Raw genomic sequence first — 22677 nt, 5'->3', positions numbered from 1 at the left:
TTATTATAAGAAAGGCATATCACCACTACAGAAAGTCCAGAGAAGAACAACAAAGCTGATTCTGGGACTGAGAGGTATAATCTATGAGGAGAGATGGAAGGAGATGAACGTTTCAGTTTAAGATAACAGAGATAAAGAGATGACATGATTTAGGTATGACAGCATTGTGGCACAGTGGGAAACTGGTAACTAGATGGCATCCAAGGATCTTAGTCTTGTAGGCTGGTAAGATACTAGTAATGATAAAGTGTAATCTGAGGTGTTAGGATTAAAAACTTTATCAACCAGCAGAAAAAGATTCTGAATGTAATGAAAGCCAATTACAAAGAAGCCAGTGTAGCTGAATCAGTTGAAGAATGGTGTGATCGTTTTGTTTGGTTCCTATCAGAACTCTGCCAACAGCATATTCATCTTGTTTTAACTGCTGGGTGCTTGGAGTAAGAATAGCAGAAACAATGAGCTGCATTAATTCAATTGAGAATTGATTGTAGGGACAAACACTCTCTATAAAATACATTCTTTTATCTTACAGGCTAATAGCCAAATCCTTTCATACACTTACATACATCAAAAATAGGTGACAGAAGGGCACACTTTAAAAGTTAAACAGGGCTTATTTGGATTTTAATGCTGGTTTAACCTCTTGAAACCGACAGCTGTTAAAGCACAGGAAGATCAGTACAAGAGTTTCTGGGTTAACAGTGATAACAGGGGCGTGGGAGAGTGTCTAGTCTATTGCTGAGTTCTTGATTCTACACTTGTGTCCAATTGAGTTGATTCAGAGAAACCGACCATGCTGGACAGCAGTCAGATGTTAAAACATTCTGACAAACCTCTAGCAGAAGAGTGTAGTAGCTGCTCCTTTCATGGTTGCTTTTAAAGGTAGTTTTAAAAGAAGTAGTCCAAAGACAGATGGAGCTATGCTATATGGCTAGCTTCTGTCCTGGAACCTCCTGGCTGAAAAACTGTTGTGTAAAAGAATCATGTACCTAAGCTTCACTTTACATGTTTGCATATCTGGACAGTCAAATCTATCTATCTATTAACATGTTGATTAAATTTACTGCTCACAACAGTAAAGAAGGTGTTTGAGAGATACTTTGCTTCAGAAGAGGAGAAGCATGAAGAGAAGTGCTGGAGTCTGGTAAAGTTCTGAGTGATACAAAATTGTACAACAGCACTGTGAGGTTTCAAAATCACATGACTCCAAGGCTGGTGACAGTCTGTGATGCAAAAGGTTTACAGAAACCAACATATAGAATAAAAAATTCAAGTTCCTTCAGATGAGCTGGATATCCTATGAGAAACATGTTTTTTTTTTGTTTTTGCATTGCAGTATATGAAATTGGTAGATGGTAAGGCACTGTTATCAATGAGCTTGTCTAAATCTCATAGACCTGAAGGAGATACCTTCACATCATTGGCACACAAGAAGAGCACAATATCATGCATTCAAATCAGGTAGCCTAGTGGCAACATGTAGATATTAAAACGAAGCAGACCAAACATTGGACCTTGGCAAAAACCACTCTAATTGTTAAGAAGCTAACATAAAATGTCATGGCCAAAAGTATCAAAGGTAGCAATGACATCAAGAAGAAGAAATACATAAGAAGACTCAGTGTCAGTAATAAGAAGGAGGCTGATAACAAGATGTAGAAGAGGTATCCAAAATCACAGTACAAAACAAAACAATGTTATTTTATGTTTCCATTAACAAATAATCTTATTTGCTATTATTATGAAGTGTGACGCAGGATTAGACATGTATTTTACAAATGGTAAAAATAAAAGGCTTAACAGGATCGCCTATTTATTGTTTTTGCAACTGTACTGTTGTCTTTTAGAAAACAAGTATTAAAAAGTATTTTCACTGAAAATAGAACTGATTGCCTTAACAACATTTTCATTCAGTTCAGTATCATATTCCGACCTCTGTTTGAATCCTACAATGGGATGGTCTCCACAGGCAGTGTTGATGACTTCTGCCGTACAGCATTAGCCTGGCTGGAGCAGCATTGCTCCCTCCCTGCTTTAAGGCCAAGTAAGTTGGTAATGAATGAAGTAATAAATGCTTCTCTTAAGTGGGCCATAGCATAGCTAAATTCAGATTTGAAAAGCCTTAAGTACTAGTCATAGTTACTGAATATAAGATTAGAAGAGGTTAGTAAGCTTATTTGGACTTTCCATAGTTGTTCAAGTTGCTTACCATCCTTAGATGTATACAGTTTGGAGGTAGTGTCTTTTAGAATTTCAGTCATTCAATGGTAATGTATTTATTTTTATGATAATGATCCATTACTACTTTTGCATTAAATTGTTCATCCACCCAAAAGGGTCAGTTGTTCATGTTTCCCTTGTATGCTTTTACTGTAGTGTGGTAATACAAGTGCCCGTCTTGAATTGACAATACCATCTCTACGTGGTTGAAGGCAAAAATCAGGGTTTAAGTATCTATTTCAGTATAAGTAGTGAAACCAGCATTAATAAATGTTTTTGCAAGAGCCCAGCCCTTGAAAGTTGTGACGTTTCTGAAGTGGGTTGGAGAGAGGGTCATTAGAATGAAAACAGAAGCACTAGCACTAACTTTTAGTTTAAAATAAGCTTTTCAACCACTGTTATATAATCATGGAGTACATTCATTAAAATTCTACTTCTCTTGTCAACAGCTGTGTTAAGTGCTCTACGTCAGCTCAGCACCTCCACATCCATTTTGACAGATCCAACGATCGTACCAGAACAGGCCATTCAAGCAGTAAATGCCACCAGCTCCACCAATGCCTGTTCCTAGCAAATGTTCAGACCTTTCTGCAGGGACAGCATTTCAGAAGACTGAAAAATCATCAATAAGTCTCCACTGGAAAATCTGGACAGCAAGATTTTAACACTGGAAAAAAATGTAGGGCTTTATTGCACTTTCAAAATGTAAAGCTCTTACCAGTTGTAAGCCATTGTAAGATCACTGAAAGGCAGAGTTTTTGATTTTGAGCTCAAGATGGCTTTTGCAAGAAACTATATAACCATCCTCTTTTCCCAACCTAATTCTGGATAAATGGCACATCAGCCTATAAAAGTACAATACTTTTTCATATTGTCAGAAGAAACACACTCACATTCACAGAGTAATACCACATTGTTCTGTAAAAGTGCAAAAATAGTGACTGCTTTCAAAATGAACACTTTAAAATGAATAAACTTTTGTTGTAACATATGAATTTTTCATAATTATGGGTAATCGCTATTAGCAGAACACCATATACCTGTGTTATACTCAATAACATGTTCTCTAATCTTTTCTTCCTCACTTTATACATTTTTCATAGTAGATCCTGCTGGTAATCGTCCTTCTATCCACTTACTATACATACATTCCATTTTTTTCAAATTACTAAGTCTCTCTTTGTGCATTTTACTGTCAGAGTTACTGCAAAAAAGTTTTCTTTTTCTGTTTTAGATTTTGGTACACAATGCAAATGGCCACACTCTTTGCTCCAAAGACATACTACATAAATGCATGCATTCTCAGACCTGTTTAATCCAATTCAGTGCTGCGGGTGGGCTAAAGCCTACACCAGCAACTCAGGGCACAGAGCAGGAAATAATTGAACAGTGTGCCAGTTTCTTTCAGGAACAACTGATGCACACACCCACACTGACACAGTGTTATTGTGAAATCAACATTAAAATTAATGCGCGTCTTTAGAAATACTGTATGGGAGGAAACTTGGGGGTCCCAAAAGTAACCCCAGATAGACATGAGGAGAACATGCAAAACACCATTAGACTACAACTGGGTGTCAGGTTCAGACCCGGGATGCTGCATGTGTAAAGCAGCAGCAGCATTAGCCACTGTGCCACTCCGACTCTTCTTTTATGCAGTTGGCAATTGATCACTAGCTACATTGTACTTGTCAACTAACTAATGCTGGCACTTCAAGCTCCCTGCTCTTTAGACAATTTCCTGTCAGGAACATCAGTACTACATTTCAGTTTAAAGGGTCTTTTTTCCTAAACTGTGTTACCCACTGTCATGAATGGCATGCCTGCCCTGCCAGTATGGTTCCCAGTCCATTACCTGAAAGGGAGGCCAAAAGAAAGAAAAGACAGTAGACTTCCTATGTTTGCCATGAAGTTGGCAGGAGTAGTCAACAAATTGTGGTGTGTCTTAGCATCCCGGCAGGGGCAGCTAAAGGATCCTGATCTGGCTGGGAGGACAACATAATGGAGTGATCAGGGAGGAGTCCATACCCTATATGGCAGCCTTCCTAGACCTTGGTATACAAATGGACACCCGCAGGGCATGCTGGAAACTGTAGAGCTGTGGAGCACCACTGTTGGATGCCGCCAGGGGATACTGCAGAGATTTATGATCCCTGCTTTTGGGATATGCCATAGCACTGGAAGAATTCTGCCTTACCCAGATGAGTTGGAATAGGGCAGAAGAAGGACAAAGCTCACCTTGGAGAAGTGGAGGAGAATAGAAAATGAGAAAAAGGATTGTGCTGATCTTAAGGTTATTAAACCAAAAAGAAGCCTTTGATAAGGTAATTTATTATAATAAACCTTTGATTTGAATTTGGGACTTGTGTCTCTGCAGTTGTGTCTGGGGTTGATTTCGGTTTCATGCGGGTCACACCATCCATCTTTCAAACTTGCTTCATCCTGAACAGCGTCTTGGGGAAACTGGAGCCCATCCCAGTTAGCATAGGCTGCAAGGCAGGAACAATCCCTGGACAAGGGTGCCAGTCCGTCACAGGGTGAACACAGAGGCACACACAAATACTAATATTATGTGGAATTTATCAATAAAAAAAAATGTATATCTGCCATTTTCTAAGTAACTAACGCATATACTGTGCTCTGCTTAAGTCTGAATAATGAAACTAAGAAAAACACATTTTTAGTTTTTTGTATTTTAGCATTACCAAATAAATTTCTTGTTAAGGCTTCAACAGTGTGTTCATTTTATACCTTAATGCCCAATACTCGAATATCTAAATCCACTCAAAATAGATTAGGTTACTGCACAAGTTTAGTATCCTGTAACTTGTGGAACAGTTTTGAGACACACACTACAATGGAACTTAATTTAAATAAACAGCCACTAATATGGACCTAAAGTGCATGCAGTAACAGGACAAAGTCTAAAAGACAGTCTTGTTAGCACAAGTAATCTACTGCTGATTAGAACAGTTTTAGATTCCATCAGCTGACATGAAGGGCACAGAGAAAGGGGTGAGCATCATGAACAATAAGAAAACGTATAGACTGTTCAATACACTAAATGGGACCATAGAGGGGTGCCAACCAGACTGCCTAACAATAAAGAGACCTACAGTATATCTTCTGTATATTTTCGGGCCTGCACGCTCTCTGGATTTTTTTATCTGAAACCCAATGCTGTTCTAAAAACTCCCATACACACCCCTCAAAACAGACAGTGGGGGACACAACACAATATTTGAAAAAAAAAAACTTGACTCCTAATGCTGGTTTAACTTAGAAAACACAAGAAGGCAAAGGCCAGGGAGCACATCATTATCATCAATGTCCCTGGCACAACATGAACATGGACAAGATTGATTCCTGTTTGCCACTGAGTTTTTGTTTCTGGCTCTTCAGCTCTGCTCAGGTAGTTCAGTTTGAAAGCATACTTGTTTGGGCAGATTTGTGGCAGATTAAGTTTAATGTCAGAAAATGTAAAGTATTACACACAGGAAGTAAAAATGTTTGGCTTGAATACAAACGGGAGTAATGGGATACAAATGGGAGTACTGTAATGAAAATGGAAAGTACACCTTACGAGAAGAATTTAGGAGTTGTAGTGAAATCTACAATAGCAACTTCCAGACAGTGTTCAGAAGCCATTGAGAAGGCAAACTGAATGTCAGGTTATGCAGCACCATGATGTGTAAGGTACAAGTGCATGGAGGTTATGTTCAAGTTTTGTAACACACTGGTGAGGCCTCATCTGGTGTCCTGAGGACAGTTTTGATCATTGTGCTACAAAAAAGTCATAGAAGTACTATAAAAAGTCCAGAGCAGATCAACTAGGCTCATTCCAGCACTACAGGGGGTGAGTGGAGAGGAAAGATTAAAACAGCTGAGCATTTTCATTTTAAACAGAAGGAGATTATGGGATGACATGACTGAAGTGTGTAACATTATGAAGGGAATTAGTACAGTGGATCGAGACAATTACTTCAAAATGAGTTCCTCAAGAACATGGGGACAAGGAAACTTGTTAAAGATAAATTTCACATAAACGTTAGGAAGTTTTCCTTCACACAGTGAACCCTAGACACATGGAATAAGCTACCAAGTAGTGTGGTGGACAGTAGGACTTTAGGAACTTTCAAAACTCAACTTGATGTGATTTAAGAAGAATTAAGTGGATAGGACTGGCGTGTATGTTGGGTTGAATGGTCTAAATTTTTCAAATATTTTATATCTTCATATATTTTATATCTTCGTAAAAATTGTCACACTTACAATGTCACTTGACTTGATTTGGCTTGTAAGCAAATCTTTAACTATGGGTGCTCATAATAGCAGAACCCATTGGAAACAGGAGAAGACCATTAAAAATGTGTCTGATTTAAAACCAATGTGATGATCAGATTGCTTGAGCTTTGAAATCATCAAAACAAAACCTCCATTACTTTTAGTGGCCAAGGACAAACAATTAAAAATAAAGCCAAATTATGAGAGTCACTTAGTGAACAGCATTTTAGGTCCAGACAGTTGCTGGAAAGGAGGATTTAAAAAAAATAACTCGAAAGTGGCCACTAATAAATCATCAAGGGCAGATCTTGAGATCTAAATGGTGTCTGCACCAAACATGTTCTGGGTAGGCAATTCTATAATATGTCTACCATCTCTCACGTGAAATTGTTACACACAGCGTTTCAGATTGCTGGGACAGAGGGAGAACAAAGGGACAAATATTCATGCTGATGATGCAGAAGACTGAAAGAAAAAAAGAGTTTATATTGACTGATGAGAGCAAGCAACAATTGGGACAGGAATGACTTACCTGTGCTTCCCATGCTCATTTGTCCTCCCTGGCCATTGGACCTTACTTTATTCTTATTTCATAAGTATTGCCTAATTTTTATATTATTTCTTTTTTCTTTCTTCATCTTGTAAAGCACTTTGAGCTATATTATTTCATGAAAAAATGGTACACAAATAAATGTTGTTGTTGTTACACTGTACATAAGCATACTACACAACTGCCCAGTTTGACTTCACTTGTTCTGATTAAGTGTTCCATTGGATTATCTGGAACTTGACCTTTATATCCTTGTATTTTCAGTTGATGAATTCAGTTTTTGAATCTCAAGTTGGTCAACTGGCGGGAGACCAAGAGTATACATAAGGCGAGAATGCTCCATGAAGACTGAGGTCTTCAGTGAAGTTGCTCAAGGGTCTATCCTGGGACCATTACTTTTTCTGATTTACAGTAATGACATACATTCTGGTATCATTAGTTAAGTTATTAAATTTGTAGATTTCAGAAAGAAATCAGAAAGATTTGGACAAGCTTTAAAATTGGGCTGACACTTGGAAAATGCAGTTTACTATAGAAAAGTGCAAAGTGTTATACGAGGGCAAAATGGAACCTTAATTACAAATACAAGAATGGAGATGCTGTCCTTCAGGAAACAAGCTCTAAAAAGGATTTAGGGGTTTATGTTGACTTTAAGAGTTTCATCATCTAAGTAAGGGCGGCACGGTGGCGCAGTGGGTAGCGCTGCTGCCTTGCAGTTGGGAGACCTGGGGACCTGGGTTCACTTCCTGGGTCCTCCCAGCATGGAGTTTGCATGTTCTCCCCGTGTCTGCGTGGGTTTCCTCCGGGCGCTCCGGTTTCCTCCCACAGTCCAAAGACATGCTGGTTAGGTGGATTGGCGATTCTAAATTGGGCCTAGTGTGTGTTTGTGTGTGTCCTGCGGTGGGTTGGAACCCTGCCCGAGATTGGTTCCTCCCTGTGTTGGCTGGGATTGGCTCCAGCAGACCCCCGTGACCCTGTGTTTGGATTCAGCGGGTTGGATAATGGATGGATGGATCATCTAAGTAATGCGCAGTGATTAAAAAGGCAAATAAAATGTTAGACTATATCATCAAAACTGTTGAATACAAATCAAGGGATGTTATGCTTGGCCTATATATTACACTAGTGAGACTGCATCTAGAGCATTGTGTGCAATTCTGGTCACCATGCTATAGAAAAGACACAACAGTCCTTAAAGCCATGCCGCAGAGAGTCACCAGTTGCATCCTAGGACTTAAGGACACTCTTAAGTTGCACTCTGACAGACTCAGAGAATTAAATCTGTTTAGTCTCGAGCGGAGGAGACTGCATTGGGACTTAATCTGGGTCTTCTCAAAGGCATTGATAAAGTAGATCCAGCAGAATTCTTTCAACTAAAAATGGAAATGGAAATTAAGGGGAAGTGAATTTAGGACTGAAGCTAGAAAGCACTTCTTTATCCAAAGAATTTTGGAATTCCGAAACAAACTACTGAGCCGTGCAGTTGAATCAGAAACCTTCACTACCTTTAAGAAGTATCTGAATGAGATATCGGGACATCTTAGCTATTAGTTAAACAAAAGAGCTTAAAGACTGAAAGCTTTCCTCTCATTTGTCAGATTTCTTATGTTCTAACCTGCTCACACAGAGAAACAACCAGCACAAGGCAAAACCCAGGGGAGTTCACGTCAGCTCACACACACACTGGGCTCAGTTAGATTTGCCAGGCAGCAGAGACTACATTCAGAAACAGAAGTACCCAAAAGAATGAAACTAAAAAAATGGAAAAGCAACAAACTTGTGTTTTTTTTTTACCAAATAGTTAATATTTTACTTGGTGTTTGTGTATCACTTTTAAGCCAACAAACCAAGCAGCCTCCTCATTCAACCTTTATCTATTTCAACTATGTCAGTTAATCATTTCTTATCCAGTAGTATAAAGGAGTTTGTGAAACCAAAAGAAGTTGGAAAGGATGAAAAAAGCTTTTTCTTTTATAATTTTAATCAGCTACAAGTGATACTGTAAGTGCAACAGAATTCAAACCATCATTTCCAAATTGAGAAAACAGTTCTGCTGCAGAAATGTTTTACCAGATTAGCATACTTTGCTTTCTCATTTTTGGGGCTAACACTTGTGATGCCAGAGCTGGTAAGTGTGATTGGTACATTTTTGCTAATGTTTCTGTTATAATGATGTGCTGACAAGGTGTTGGCTCTTACCTGTAACACTGCATGTTTAGGTCCCATTTCTTCCATATTTTCATCTGTCTTTTGGCCACCAATGTGGAAAACATGTGGCTTTATGAACTTTTACTGTACATGTAAATCACTTTGTCAACACACTACATAAAAGGAAAGATTGACTAGCAGAATATTATTTGTCAAGAAGAAGTGAGATAACCTCATTTTTAATTAAAAAAAAATCAGTGTGAGAAGTGGAGCCAAAACCATTTGAATGTTGCAGAATTGTACATGGATGGCATGGAGGCCTACTGGTGACAGTGTCACAATCCTGATTTTGACACATGGCTAATGTGTAGTCTGAAACTTCTTGCTGTACCTCTGTGTATTTCATGTAGATACTTCATTTTCCTCCTGCATCCCTCTGGTTAATTAGAGACTGTAAACTAGTCCAGCATGAAAACAAACCCCACGTGAAATATGAAACTTCAGCATTGCTGTTAAAGTCTGAAACCTGCTTGCTTACTTGGGCAGGGTGTGTTTTCTTTATCTCCAAACTTGTGCTTACTGACTTTGACATTGCGGATTTGGCTTGAATAGTGTATAGAATCGTTTTATTTGAAGGACATTTTCCCTACATCCTTTAATCATTCTCTCTATCTTTTGACTTAAGATATTAAGCTGCTCCAAAATAATTAACACTGCCAGCATACTAAACAATTTCAGATTTTCAGATGAATCCATCACTGCATTACCAGCTGTACCCATTGTTATATCTCAATGGGGGTTGAGCCATACAGTACCACAGTATTAAAGCTGTAAAATGTCCAAGTGGTCGCTCACCTTACCTGTGCCAAGGAATGGCCATGACTTGTATCATTCATAGTGAACAGTGCATTGTGCTGATGACTACAAGTGACATTTATAAATGGACAACTTGGCCTCTTCCGTGCATGTCATAGGTTGAAACATTCCTTCAGCTGTCACCGAGTTTGTTTGCACTTTACTGCAGCTTAAAGCTTTTATAGAATACAGTCAACATGGGAACACATTCTACTGTTTGGAGATTCTTGTAACACGACAAAGTGCAAGTATAAGTTCTTTCAGATGTGTACAAACACCATATCAGCTGTGTCTTGGCTGTTATTTTACTTACAAAACAGCTGTGCATTGCTTACACATCCATATTAAAAATGCATTCTGAACTCCAGCTAGCATTCTCAAAGTAAGCCATAAGTATAAATGTCCAATGAAAAAATCTTATGATGCTCCAGCATCACATGGTTTGAAATTGATTGGTTAATTACTTAGCGACCTGAGTTTTGTGCAAATTCATTCATCTCTGTAGTAAACCAAATAAAGCCCGTGGCCACTCAGTTTTATCATACAGTGAAAGTTACAGAGGTTTGCTTTGGTTTGCTTATTTGCCTTTCTATTTCTCATTCAAAATGGAGAAGAGCATGGCAGTGGGTTGCATGTCGATTATCACATGCAAGTATGAATTTTAGTGTGTTCTGTATACACAGCAATAAAGCCCCTAAAAACTGAGAATCAGTGTTTTCAGGTCTTCAACAAAAATGTAATGTTAGATAAAGGATTCCTGACTTAAAAAATGCAGACTTCATCTAATAAACCATTATGTTTCAGCCAGAGGATTTTCCCTGGCTCAAGGATGCTCTTTATTTTTTTGTGCAGTTTTTCAAACATTATTTTTTGCATTATTTTATTAATTTGTTTTTGGTTTTGTGTTTTCTGTGTTATATTTATGTAATATTGTGTTATTTAGTAATTATTTTGCTACTGCATTTTGAATTATACAGTATTAAGAATAAATATATGCTGTATGTATATATATATATATATATTGTGGAGAACAGCCCGGACACAGACAGGTAGACAAGATGGTTTCACCACACACACGTTTATTTACATTATTTACATTCATCTTAGTGCACAATACCCAGTGCCACAGCACCAATCACCCCTTAAGTCCAGGCCACAACACAATGCCTTCTCCAAGTCTCTGGTCCACCTCCACTCCTCTTCACCAAGCTTCGTCCTCTTCCACCCAACTCTTGCCCCTGACTGGAGGGAGGCGGCCCCTTTTATACACCCCCGGATGGACTCCAGGTGCATCCTAAGGAGCTTCTGTATCCACACCCCTGTGTGGCGGAAGCTCTAGCGGTGTAGCCGGAAGTCCACCGGGTGTCCCCAATCCTCTTCCCCCCAGCACTTCTGAGTGTGGCGGAAGTACTGAGGTCCAGGGCTCCCAAGGCATCGGGGCGCCCCCTGGCGGTGACCACGGGCCCCTACAGGGTTGAGCTTCCAAGCTCTGTACCCGTGGCCCCCAAAGCAACCAGGGAGGATGCCCCCTCGTGTTCTGGAGGAGGCACAAGCCCTCCTCCGGTCCTCCTGGGCATCCCGGCCGGGCATGAACCCCAGCCGGGTACCACTATATATATATATATATATATATATATATATATATATATATATATATATATATATATATATATATATATTGTGGTAAACAGCATGGAACACAGACAGGCAGACATCGTTATAATCACCTACACACGTTTATTTACACGACTATTATTTACAAAAGTCCACACAACCCCCAAACTCCCCAAAAGTCCAGGCCCTCAAACAATGCCTCACTCTCTTCAGGCCGCCTCTTCTCCTCACCCGACTCTCGCCCCCGAATGGAGGGAGGCGGCCCCTTTTATCATCACCCGGATGTGCTCCAGGTGCCTCCCAATAATCTTCCGCCGGCACTCCCCAGTGTGGCGGAAGTACCGGCTGCACACCCGGAAGCACTCCAGGTGTCCCTGGTCTTCCTTCCCCCAGCACTTCCGGGTGTGGCGGAAGTGCTGAGGGCCAGGGCTCCTTAGGCATCTGGGCCCCCCTGGCAGTGCCCACAGGCCCCATATCGTCCAGGGCGGCTGCTCTCTCATGATCCAGAGGAGGTGTAGTCCCTCTTCCGGTCCTCCTGGGAGTCCCGGCTGGGTACCACCCCCAGCCACACGCCACAATATATATATATACTAGTTGTCACCCGCGGCTCCACTCACATAGTAGTGAAACAGGACAAACTTTAAAAACCAATAAAAAAAATGTAAAAAAATGTAATAATTTGTATTGAGAAGAATTTATATTGTTAGCTGTTGTATCCGAGGGCCTCTTGATATACAATATTTTTGGTTTTGCTGTCAGAGGCGAGAATGTAGCTGTGATCTTTTTGCCAAAAATGTAAAAAGTTGGCAAGATATGTCTGGCCAAGCTGAAGGTAGGTGTGCTCTGACATTAAACGATGCCACTGAATCTGATCGTGTTCAGTTCTGATGGGAGAGCATCCCTTGTGTTGGGAGAACTGCACATGGCTGTGATACCTCTAAAACACACATAGTTTTGATCTCTCACTCAAAAATGTCAAACATTACATCTTAACGATCTCTAGATGATAATGTCTGCTGAACAAACAGGTATTGCTAACTAAGTGGAGGCAAAGTACTCTCCAACACATTGAATGGAGGCTGGTGTGTGAGTGAGGAGGGCCCTGCCCGGCTCCCTACTCCTGAGGTCCTGCCTCTCCCTTCCCTCGTCCCCATTGCCTTGGATTTGTGCAAATAAATTGGTGCCGCAACCAAACTATGACGTTTAACACGATGAGAGAAGTCGCAAAATCAACGGAATGTTCAAGTAAATTATAGAAAAAAAACCCATCTAAATCTGTTAAACAGTTCTCTCGTAAAAAGCGGACAGACATACAGACTGACAGAAATTGAATGTTATGTATATATCTATATACCGTGTTTCTACCAAAAATAAGACCTACTCCGAAAATAAGCCCTAGCATGATTTTCAGGCTGCTCTGTAATATAAGCCGTACCCCCAAAATAAGCCCTAGTCAAGATTGTCAGCTGAAAAGTAAGGCGCCTAAAGCCAGGTTTATACTTCACACGATGCGACGCGTGTGCCCGAAACATTAATTAAATTCCGAGGACACCTTGCCACAATATCTCTGAAAAGGATGTTTAATGATGTTTAACATCCATCAATTTGGGGATGTGCCCATTCCAGCAGCATCGGCGCAAGACAGAAACACAAAATCCTTGGATGGGGGATCAGCTCATCGCAACAAGGAGAACACAAGCACACACACACTGGCGTCATTGTAGCTTCACCAAATCCCAAAACCTTCATGTCTTTGGATGTAAAACTGAGCACACTGTGGAAACCCATCAGGAAAACATGTAAACTCCAGGCAGGGATCACAAGGGACTTGACACCCTGCGAGACTGCAGTGCTACCGCTCTGCCACCGTGCCACCCCATATGTGTAATTATTATCAGTATTCTTTATTTAAACAAAGTAAACAATTTATCTGTAAAATATAACATACATATTTTAATGCATTTCATCATGAAAGTGATATCAAGTATAAATCTAAGAATTGTAAATGTGCAGAGAGCTGGAATATCATAAATATAATGTGTTTTGTGTGGCGATCTATTGCTGCTGTCAGATCAGGAGGAAGCCCCAGAAGCACGTAGCGATTTAACAGCTGGGTTGGTTTTAAGATGACGTTTACGACGGTCTGCTTTAATGATAAAGTAAACTACGAGGTTAAAGTGGACATTTCAAGGTAAAGCCGAAATTTTTACTTTAATCACAAAATAGACATTTTCATTATGTCCTTATTTTTTTCTCTGTAGCTCAAATATGCTGCCGTACATTCTGATGGTACTGTGAAGGTGCAAAAAAAACAAAACAAACGACAGCACAGAAGAGGGTATGTGAGACTTTTAAAATATATCGTGTCATTACTTTGGGGAATATGCAACGCTTGAATATAAAAGCACCAGAAATGCATTTGTATGTCGCCATTTTGCTTCACCACATCAAACCATTCATCAAACATCGAAGCGCCCACCTCGATCCTGCAGGATCCTAAAAGCGGCTGATGTAGCAAGAAATTCAGGCTGGAATTCAGGGTTTGAATATGGAAAGTTATGACGATATTCCAGAAGAAGATGTCATGACTGTATTTGGATAAATGTATATTGTTGTTCATGAATAAATATAAGACATCTCCAGAAAATAAGCCCTAGTGCATCTTTTGGAGCAAAAATTAATATAAGACCTGGTCTTATTTTCGGGGAAACACGGTATATTTTTATATATACACAAAGGGGCTTTGCCCCCTGCTCGCTTTGCTCGCCAACCCCTGTGTTTGGTTTTCTGGATACACAGTTTTAACATTCGACATTAATATGACAATCAAATCTTTTTAGCAATTACGGGGTATATGGTACAATCATTGAATTTATCGATCATCACAATTTTTCCATATTTCTTTCCATGATAAGTGTGTTGTTCGTGACAATTATCTCTTTGGCGATAATCTGGAAAGCCAGCCTTAGTCATATCTTGTCTGTGTTTTAAAAATAAATTTTGTGTAAAGTGCAATACTTTTGGACGTCTGGATTTGTATCCAGTATTGGCTGTATAATTTCTAATATGTCCGATAATTTAACTCTTTTGATTCTATGTTGCATCGCTTCTCCGTGGTCATAAATATACACATGACCGAATTGTGGTTTCTTCGAAATTAAACTTGTCGTTGCTTTAATTGTTGCTGGACCACAGATTCTCATAGCGTATGGTCCATTGTTGTGTAAATCTACGTTTTGAGCATTGAATGATGCAAATGTGAAAAGATTATTGTAGACTCTGATATTTTGCCTGTAGTGTTTGTGGATTTCACTTTCCCCAAACATCAAATCTTTTCATTCTCTTGGATACTCCTCCTCGTTGTGTATAAACATTACATTTCCCTGATGGCAACACGAATTAGACGATCTACGAGTCTCTTGACTTAAAGTCCAAACCCTTACAATATTTACATACTTCTGACATATCACCTATTTCCATATATTCGATTTCTATTCGTTTTTCCATTATTTCTCAGAGTAATAATTTCTCTTTGTTTGCGCTAATGCGATCTTTACTTTGGCTTTCATAATCTCTAACCTGCTCTGCATGTGTATCGCGCCAACGTTTTTGAAGTTCTACTTTGTCTTTTACTCTGTGTCTTTTATTTCTGAGCCCAATTGGACCTAATTTTCTGAATTTGCACATAGATTATTTTGTTTCTTTTTTGCATTTTTTCTCTCCAACCCTTTTGGGTCTCTTTTCTCCATGTTGCTCTTTCTTCTTTGATTATTCGTTGACGTTTAATCTACAACGTATTGTCCTTATATGCTTTATATGTGCTGAGAGCCCTGGATTACACGACTGAGTGTTTTGCTGCCCGTGGCCTTTTTTGACATTGGTGGTAAGTAGGGCGTGTCTTGCAAAAATCTCATGTTCTGCGTCCCAGTGAGATGGTTCTGGGTTAATCTGTTGGCACCAAGTCTCATGTTTAAGGTTCCCACGAGACGCTCCGTGGCCAATCTTTTTTGTCTCATGGGTCTTTTAAGTGTCTTACATGAGATCACGTCTCGTCTCCCTAGTCTCTCCCTCCCAGGATTTTTTTTATAATCGAGAGATATCTATATATATAATTCACTAAGTCCATGGCAAGCAAGATGCACGCAAGACATGGCAAGTAAGACGCACAAAAGACAGAGCCACGCCCGCCAACTCACAGAGTCCCACCCAACAACAATTCACTAAGCAGCCGACCATGGCACGCAAGACAGAGCCCCGCCCACCAACTCACAGAGCCCCGCCCACCAACTCTAAGACCATGGGATACGCACGACAGAGCCCCACCTCTAACCCTCCTCCCGAGTCCACCCTTGCTCTCGAGGCACGCAGCACCTCACCAAACACCGCCTCAGTCACTTTCATCTCTGCTACAGTCCACATGCACCTCTGAGCCACGTTGACTTTTCATTGTTCTTTTTGGTTCCGGCTGCTTTTCTATATATAATCCACCAAGTTGCCCGACCATGGGATAGGCACGCACGCAAGACAGAGCCCCGCCCGCCAACTCTAACCCTCCTCCCGTGTCATGGGGTATGCACGACAGAGCCCTGCCCACCAACTCTAACCCTCCTCCAGCGTCATGGGATACGCACGACTGAGCCTCATGTGCCAGCGCGCAACACCTCACCAAACAACGCAAAAAGTTCGCCAAACTTTTGCATCTGTTCACGACCACACACTCAGTATACGAACAAGCCAGTTTCTCTTTCGGTTTGTGCGCGCCGATGATTTCCGCACATGTTCAGTCTCTCCCTGTGCATTCCCTGTGCAGCGAGCGAGCCAGAGAGAGAGAGAGAGCGATAGTGAGTGCGACACACACAGGCGCGCGAGAGAGACACACACACATATACACGCACATAGGCATGCAAAAGAGAGACACACACACACAGGCGCGCGAGAGAGAGACACACACACAGGTGCACGAGAGAGAGACACACGCACACAGGCACGCGAGAGAGAGACACACACACACAGGCGCGCGAGAGAGACACACACACACACACACACACACACACAGGCTGGACATCATAAGGCAGAGAAGGCAGTTAAAGAATGCACCGGGCTTGATTTTGTTTTCACTTCTGTTTACAGCGATCGGTTCGTAGCGTGTATTGTTGCAATGTTACTTTTCTTGGTGGTTTATTAAATTACGGATTTTTCAAATGTTCATTTTTTTCCCTGTGCTTAAAACTAATTTAAAAATTGTTTTTAGCAACCGGTTCGTAGCGCAATAGCGCGAACTCTTGCAGTGTTACGTTTTCTCTGTTGTTCAAGGTTTTCTCAGTGTTATTCAATGTTTTTACATTTAGTTCTATGCATTCTATGGTATAATTAACTATATTTGTGCTTAAAAACTTTAAAAAAATATATATTTACATTTACACGCAGTCAATTTCCTGTTAGATTGGCCTTTGCAATGACAATTAATAAGGCACAGGGACAAACTTTCAAAAAGATATGCCTGTATCTGCCAAAACCAGTTTTCAGTCACGGACAGTTGTATGTTGCTCTCTCTAGAGTTCCATCTTTTCATTCACTCACAGTCGTATCCTCAAACCCACCCCATTTGGACAACTGTGTCTTTCATGAAGTGTTCACCCATCAATAAATAATTATGCAGTGTATGCTACGCCGCGGGTTGGCTAGTATATATATAAAATCTAATGTCTGTCTGTCTGCGACTTCTCTCATCGCGCTATGTAACATAGTTTGCTTGTGGTACCAATTTATTTGCACGAATCCAAGAGACACACAGCGGGCTGAGGGAAGAGTGGCAGGGCCCTCTTTCCTTACACACCAGGCTTGGGGCGTTCCTTACCTTCACTTAGCTAGCAAACAAGAAGACAAGAGTTTTTTTCTATAATTTGCTCAAACATTCCGGTTGATTTTACGACTTCTCTCATCGCGCTAAGAATCATAGTTCACTTGCAAGAACGATATATTCACACTAATCCAAGACAGAGGCTGCAGGCGAAGGGGAGAGGGAAGTGTGACGTCAGGAGTAGGGAGATGGGTAGGACCTTCCTGACTGTCCTGTTTCACTACTACGTGGGCGGGGCCATGGGGGATGGCTAGCATATATATAATAGCATATATATATATATATATATATATATATATATATATATATATTCATGGCATTCGTAGTCTGTGTCACAATCTGATTGTATGGGTGGTTACCTACCAGGTAACGCTTGTGGTTGGCCAGCAATCTGCTAACATCCGCCACGGTGCCCTCAGTTTGTGAGGAGCAGATCATAGAATGGTTGAAATAGTTTACTGTCAAATAAATGCAAAGAGTACGCGACACGTGTTTCGCCCTCATTCTGGGCTCATCAGGCATACACACTCCACTGCACTCCCTCTCGGGAATCGAACCTCGGCCGTCAGCGCCAGAGGCGATGCCCCTAACGTTGCGCCACGGCGTGTGGTTCGTTTATTTGACAGCATGTAGATCGGGGTAATTTTGGGCCTAAGCAGGCTGGGAGCCTGGCATTCAAACTGAGGTCAGGCTGCTTTATGTAAGGGCTATCTAGTGGACCCATACCTTAAATAAGGGCAGGATTAAACTTTGGTGTTGTCTGATGCCAACTGGAAATGTATGAAAAAGCAATAGCCCCCTGCAGTTATGTAGTAATGAGATATGTAGTAATTGCCCCAATGCAGTTAAGCTGGTTAATACCAACAGAGTCCAGTTACTAACAAATAAACTGAACAAACACATAATGTCACAGCCAAAATGAATCCTTGAAGGCATCAGAAAAATATAATATTTGTCAGTCTGGAAAGGGCTACAGAACCATTTGTAATGCTATACACTTTACTTTGCCTTCAGTACACTCTAAACATACGGCACTGCTCATTCAATAGATCATGTTAACTTTCATACTATCGGGCATGTTAAGGCATGGTTTAAAACTGTGTGCCCTCTATGTCTTTAACATGGCAAGGCAGGTCACTAACTGAGACTAATCTATAATCAGAGAGGCTAGACAGTTAGAATATACCAATTCAATTTAACTTACAGGGGTTGTAAGAACCTCCCATAGACTATGCACTAATATGTAGGCAAACATTTAATATAATGTCAATAACTAGCAAATGGCTCTTACAGTGTCTGATCCTCAAAAAATTACTCCAAGGGTATAGAGTATAATCGTTCAAGAGCTTACAAAGGATCCTAAAAAATTCAAGGAAGCACTGGGATCCCTTGTCTCAGTGAAGATTAGTGTTCATGACTCGACAATAACATGCAAACATGCACTTGGAAAAATGAGCTTCACTTAAAAGCAACAAGACAGAACAGCTAACATCTGAGAAGAAGATAAATACTGGATTCTCATTTTCCAGGATGGCACCTACACGTTCCCAATGCCTTTTGAGAGAAAGGTGTATGGACAGATAAGACAAATGAAAAAAATTTGGACATTATAGGTCCCGTTATATACTGTGTAAAACAAATACAGCACTTGTACAATTGGAACATCATATGAGCAGTCGAACATAATGATTGTAGTGTGATGGTGTAAGTGTTATATTTCAGCCAGGGTTCCTTCACTGGCTGGGGTTCAGATGCTGTTTTTATGTCTATTTTTTCATTGTTAATTACTTAGTTTCTTTACATTTAAGTACCTTTTATTATGTGCCATGTGTTTTGTGGATGTTCTTCTAAAAGATGGAGCTACCTGCCCATCACCGTCAAGGGACTGCCCTCAGCTCTATAAGGGCAGGGACAACCCATAGTCCCTTGCGGTTCACTGTGAATGCACACATGGAGTTAATGAGTTTCTGTTGCAATTTCTTGGTATTATTTTGTGACTTTCTGAATCTTTGCTTCTTGGATTTCAGATTGGACTTTTAGGATTGTCTTTTAAAAGCATTGCCTTCAGTGCCTTTCAGCTTGCAGTATTCACAGCTTACTTTGGTGCTACATAGTATTCTTGTTAAAATGAATCTTTAATTTATAAAGATACTTCATTGTCCCTTTTGTGTGTCTAGGTGGGGTTTAATAGTAATTTCTACCATATTGGCCATTTTGAGTCACTGTATGGGATGTTTATGCTTGGGAACTCCCAAGTTCATTACAGTGGGGATGCTCTGTAACCTCAGGACTTGAATGACCTACAAAATTGAAGAAACCACAAATTCTGCTGTAGGACATTAAAAGCAAAGGATAGATGTGTTGTGTGGAAAGAAAATAATCCAAAACATAAAAGCAAATATACATGAGAATGGAAGAAAAATAAGTTTCAGACTTGCCTAGTTAAAGTTGATACCTAAACCCAAACAGATATGATGCAGCAGAAACTGAAATGACCATTTCATACTCAAAGCCTACCAATTGTTTTCAATTAAAGTGGTTCTGCAAGGAATAATATTGAATTTTAAGAAGTGCCTGCCTGTAGCCACTTAAGGTATAGTTGGCACAACCATTTATTAAGTATACTAGACATTAAGCCCGTTACAATAACAGGCGCTAGAACAGTAGTACATAAACATTAGTAGGAACAGTCTATAGTAAATGGCAAGGGACCTTGACCTCATTCTGTTTCTTGTCTTAATTTTTTTTTGTCAAAAATATTTTTGCAAGAAGCCTAAAGTAAAATAATAATAAAAATAAAATAGAAACTAACAGATAGTCCACCTCTTGAACCCTCAGGTACCACTCTGAACACCAGGTGAATGTATAATCACTATTTATTTTATAAATAAACTGTGCACAAAGCACCCTCCACTCCACACTCATATAAACACAATTCTCTCACTAACCAAACAATCCTCCTCGCCCAGACACTTCGCCCTCCTACCTCCCAGCTCAGCTCAGTGTCTGGGCTTTCCCACAGTCCTTTTATATCCCCTGACCCGGAAATGGTTCCTGGCCTAACCCACAAGTCCTTATTCACTCCGGGTCAGGGTAAACAGTCCTTTCTTCAGCCCGGGAGCACGTCGTTCCTTCCTGTCACGTGATGATGACGCACTCCTGGGTTATAGGGCACATAAGAGCCTGCTAGCCCCCCTACAGCGACTCCCGATGGCCCCCAAGGTATCCAGCAGGGCTGTGTATAAACACTACATAGTCCATGAGGCCCTGCTGGAACTCAGGGCATGATCATGCTGTCGGGAGAGCTCCTCCTGGCAGCCTGGGGGTGAGGGCCGGAGTAAAATGCCGGCAATCCACCACAAAATGTATATGACAATACAGTAAGTATAATTAATATTACATTTATCCTCTCCTCTGTGGCTGTTGATTGATGTGTTGTGTCTGTTTGAAGATCTCTTATCCTGCCTCTCTTATTTTTAGCTTGCTGCTGACGCAGTGATTTTCATTCATTCGCAGTAAGACTTGCTCTCTTAGCTCTGTGTGTTTTGGCATTTTTCTGATGCTCATTTTCCTCTTCTTCAAAAGATCTATTTGCTTGTCTTTGTCTTTCTCTTTGAGAATTTTTTTTATGCTCATTTTCCTGTTCTTCTATAGATCTATTTGTTCTTCTGAGTCTTTCTCTTTTAGCGTTTTTCTGACACTCATTTTCTTTTTCTTAAATCAATCTATTTGCTCGTATTTTTCTTAGTCTTTCAGCCTTTCTTTTGTTGATGTTTACTTGCTGAGCTGACCATTCTTTCAGGAGATGTTGCTTATATAGGATTTGATTGTCTGTGTCTTTTGTCCTACTTGACGTGCCCTTTTTTTTGGGTGGCATGTTGTTAGTAGATAGTCACAGTAATATAGGCTTATATGTCCGTAATATTTTCTCTTACGATAATACTGGCTTGTATTTGGCTGTAATATGCATCACTGTATTGCGTGCCTTTAATTTTCTCTCGCAGTAATACTGGTTTGTATTTCCGTAAAATGCCTGTAATTTTCTCTGACAGTAATACTGGCTTTGATGTCCGTAATATGCATTTAATGTTGTGTCACAACAGTGGGCAATCAGCAGAGCCTCCCCAGCAACTTATGTAATGTGTGGCGTGCAGCTGATAATCGTGCCTGTGGTGGCTCTCCAGCAAGTACTGTGCAGTTCCCCAGCAAGCATTTTAATCTGTGCGCGGCTGCGACTACCCAATCAGCACTCTCCCCAGCAATGATGTCCTTTATTAAAGAGTGCCCCGCGCATGCACACTTCACCAGAAGACACACACACACGGACACATGGACGCACACAGGGGTTTTATTAAAGAGGATAGAAAAAAAGTTCTTCACACAGTTCCGAATGGTGTTGGATAACTGTTCATTCAAAAAAATGATATAAGTAAAATAAGTATATAAATAAAAGGGCTGTTTTTTCATGTGAAATAATAAAGGAAATCAAGTGGGAGGGCAATACTTTTTCACAATGCTGCATGTTTGTAAAGGCCAAATTATATCCAAGGAGCATCAGGCAAAAAGCATAAACCAATCCTGGATGTGCCGCCTGCTTACACCGAGCCAAATCCCAGTCACCAAACAACCTGTCATTTATATCTTTGGTATGTGGGAGGAAAACAACCCATGTAGCAACTGAGGGAAAGAGCACAAACTTCATTCCTGTGGTATGAACCTAAAACTGGAGCTGGGAGGCAGCATCATTACACAATACAGCATCTAAGTAAGACTAAAGTACAACAGGCCTACTTCTCTTCATACTGTCAAAAACGTACTATAGACTCAACTCCCTGCCTGCTGCCATTGCTACTGGATAAACATTCCAGGAAATGGAGATACAAATGAAGGGTAACATTTAAAAAATGTTTAATTGTATATTTACTGGTTTAGCAATCAATTCATATATCAGTTCATTCTTTTGTGAAAAACTTGACCTGGTGTCTCATTAAGAGCTCGTCCTGACTTGCATCAGTACTGCTGGGAGAGGTAATTTAAACTGTATGACAGAGAAGTAATCTTAATAACTTGGTTTTGCTTTATCTTTCTTTTAATAATATTTATCACTATGATGCTTTTTCCCCACAATGGGTATGAGTAATGATCA

At 40.3% G+C, this 22677-nt stretch overlaps 2 protein-coding genes across 4 annotated transcripts in view; both read left to right on the top strand.

Moving 5' to 3' along the window:
- Positions 1 to 3215, top strand: part of LOC114655781 (carbohydrate-responsive element-binding protein) — an 87055-nt gene extending 83840 nt beyond the window's left edge. For both annotated transcript variants that reach the window (XM_028807007.2, XM_051930815.1), the window contains 2 exons: positions 1915 to 2044; positions 2670 to 3215. In XM_028807007.2, coding sequence (XP_028662840.1) covers positions 1915 to 2044; positions 2670 to 2791 — 252 coding nt within the window. In that variant the 3' untranslated portion in view covers positions 2792 to 3215. The remainder of the gene's footprint in view (positions 1 to 1914; positions 2045 to 2669) is intronic.
- A 5729-nt stretch (positions 3216 to 8944) lies between these two features.
- LOC114655780 (intelectin-like) overlaps positions 8945 to 22677 on the top strand; it is a 41436-nt gene continuing 27703 nt past the window's right edge. Inside the window, exons 1-2 of one of the 2 annotated variants that reach the window (XM_028807006.2) lie at positions 8945 to 9182; positions 13933 to 14009. Coding sequence is in view for 1 of the 2 variants with exons in the window: in XM_028807005.2 (XP_028662838.1) it covers positions 9116 to 9182 (67 nt within the window). In the remaining variant the exon portion in view is untranslated. The remainder of the gene's footprint in view (positions 9183 to 13932; positions 14010 to 22677) is intronic. The other variant, XM_028807005.2, reaches the window with a different exon arrangement.

This window comes from Erpetoichthys calabaricus, chromosome 8, assembly GCF_900747795.2.
Source record: "Erpetoichthys calabaricus chromosome 8, fErpCal1.3, whole genome shotgun sequence".
Lineage (NCBI taxonomy): Eukaryota > Metazoa > Chordata > Cladistia > Polypteriformes > Polypteridae > Erpetoichthys > Erpetoichthys calabaricus.
The sequence above is the reverse complement of the archived record's forward strand: the minus strand, read 5'-3'. Positions and strand labels throughout refer to the sequence as shown.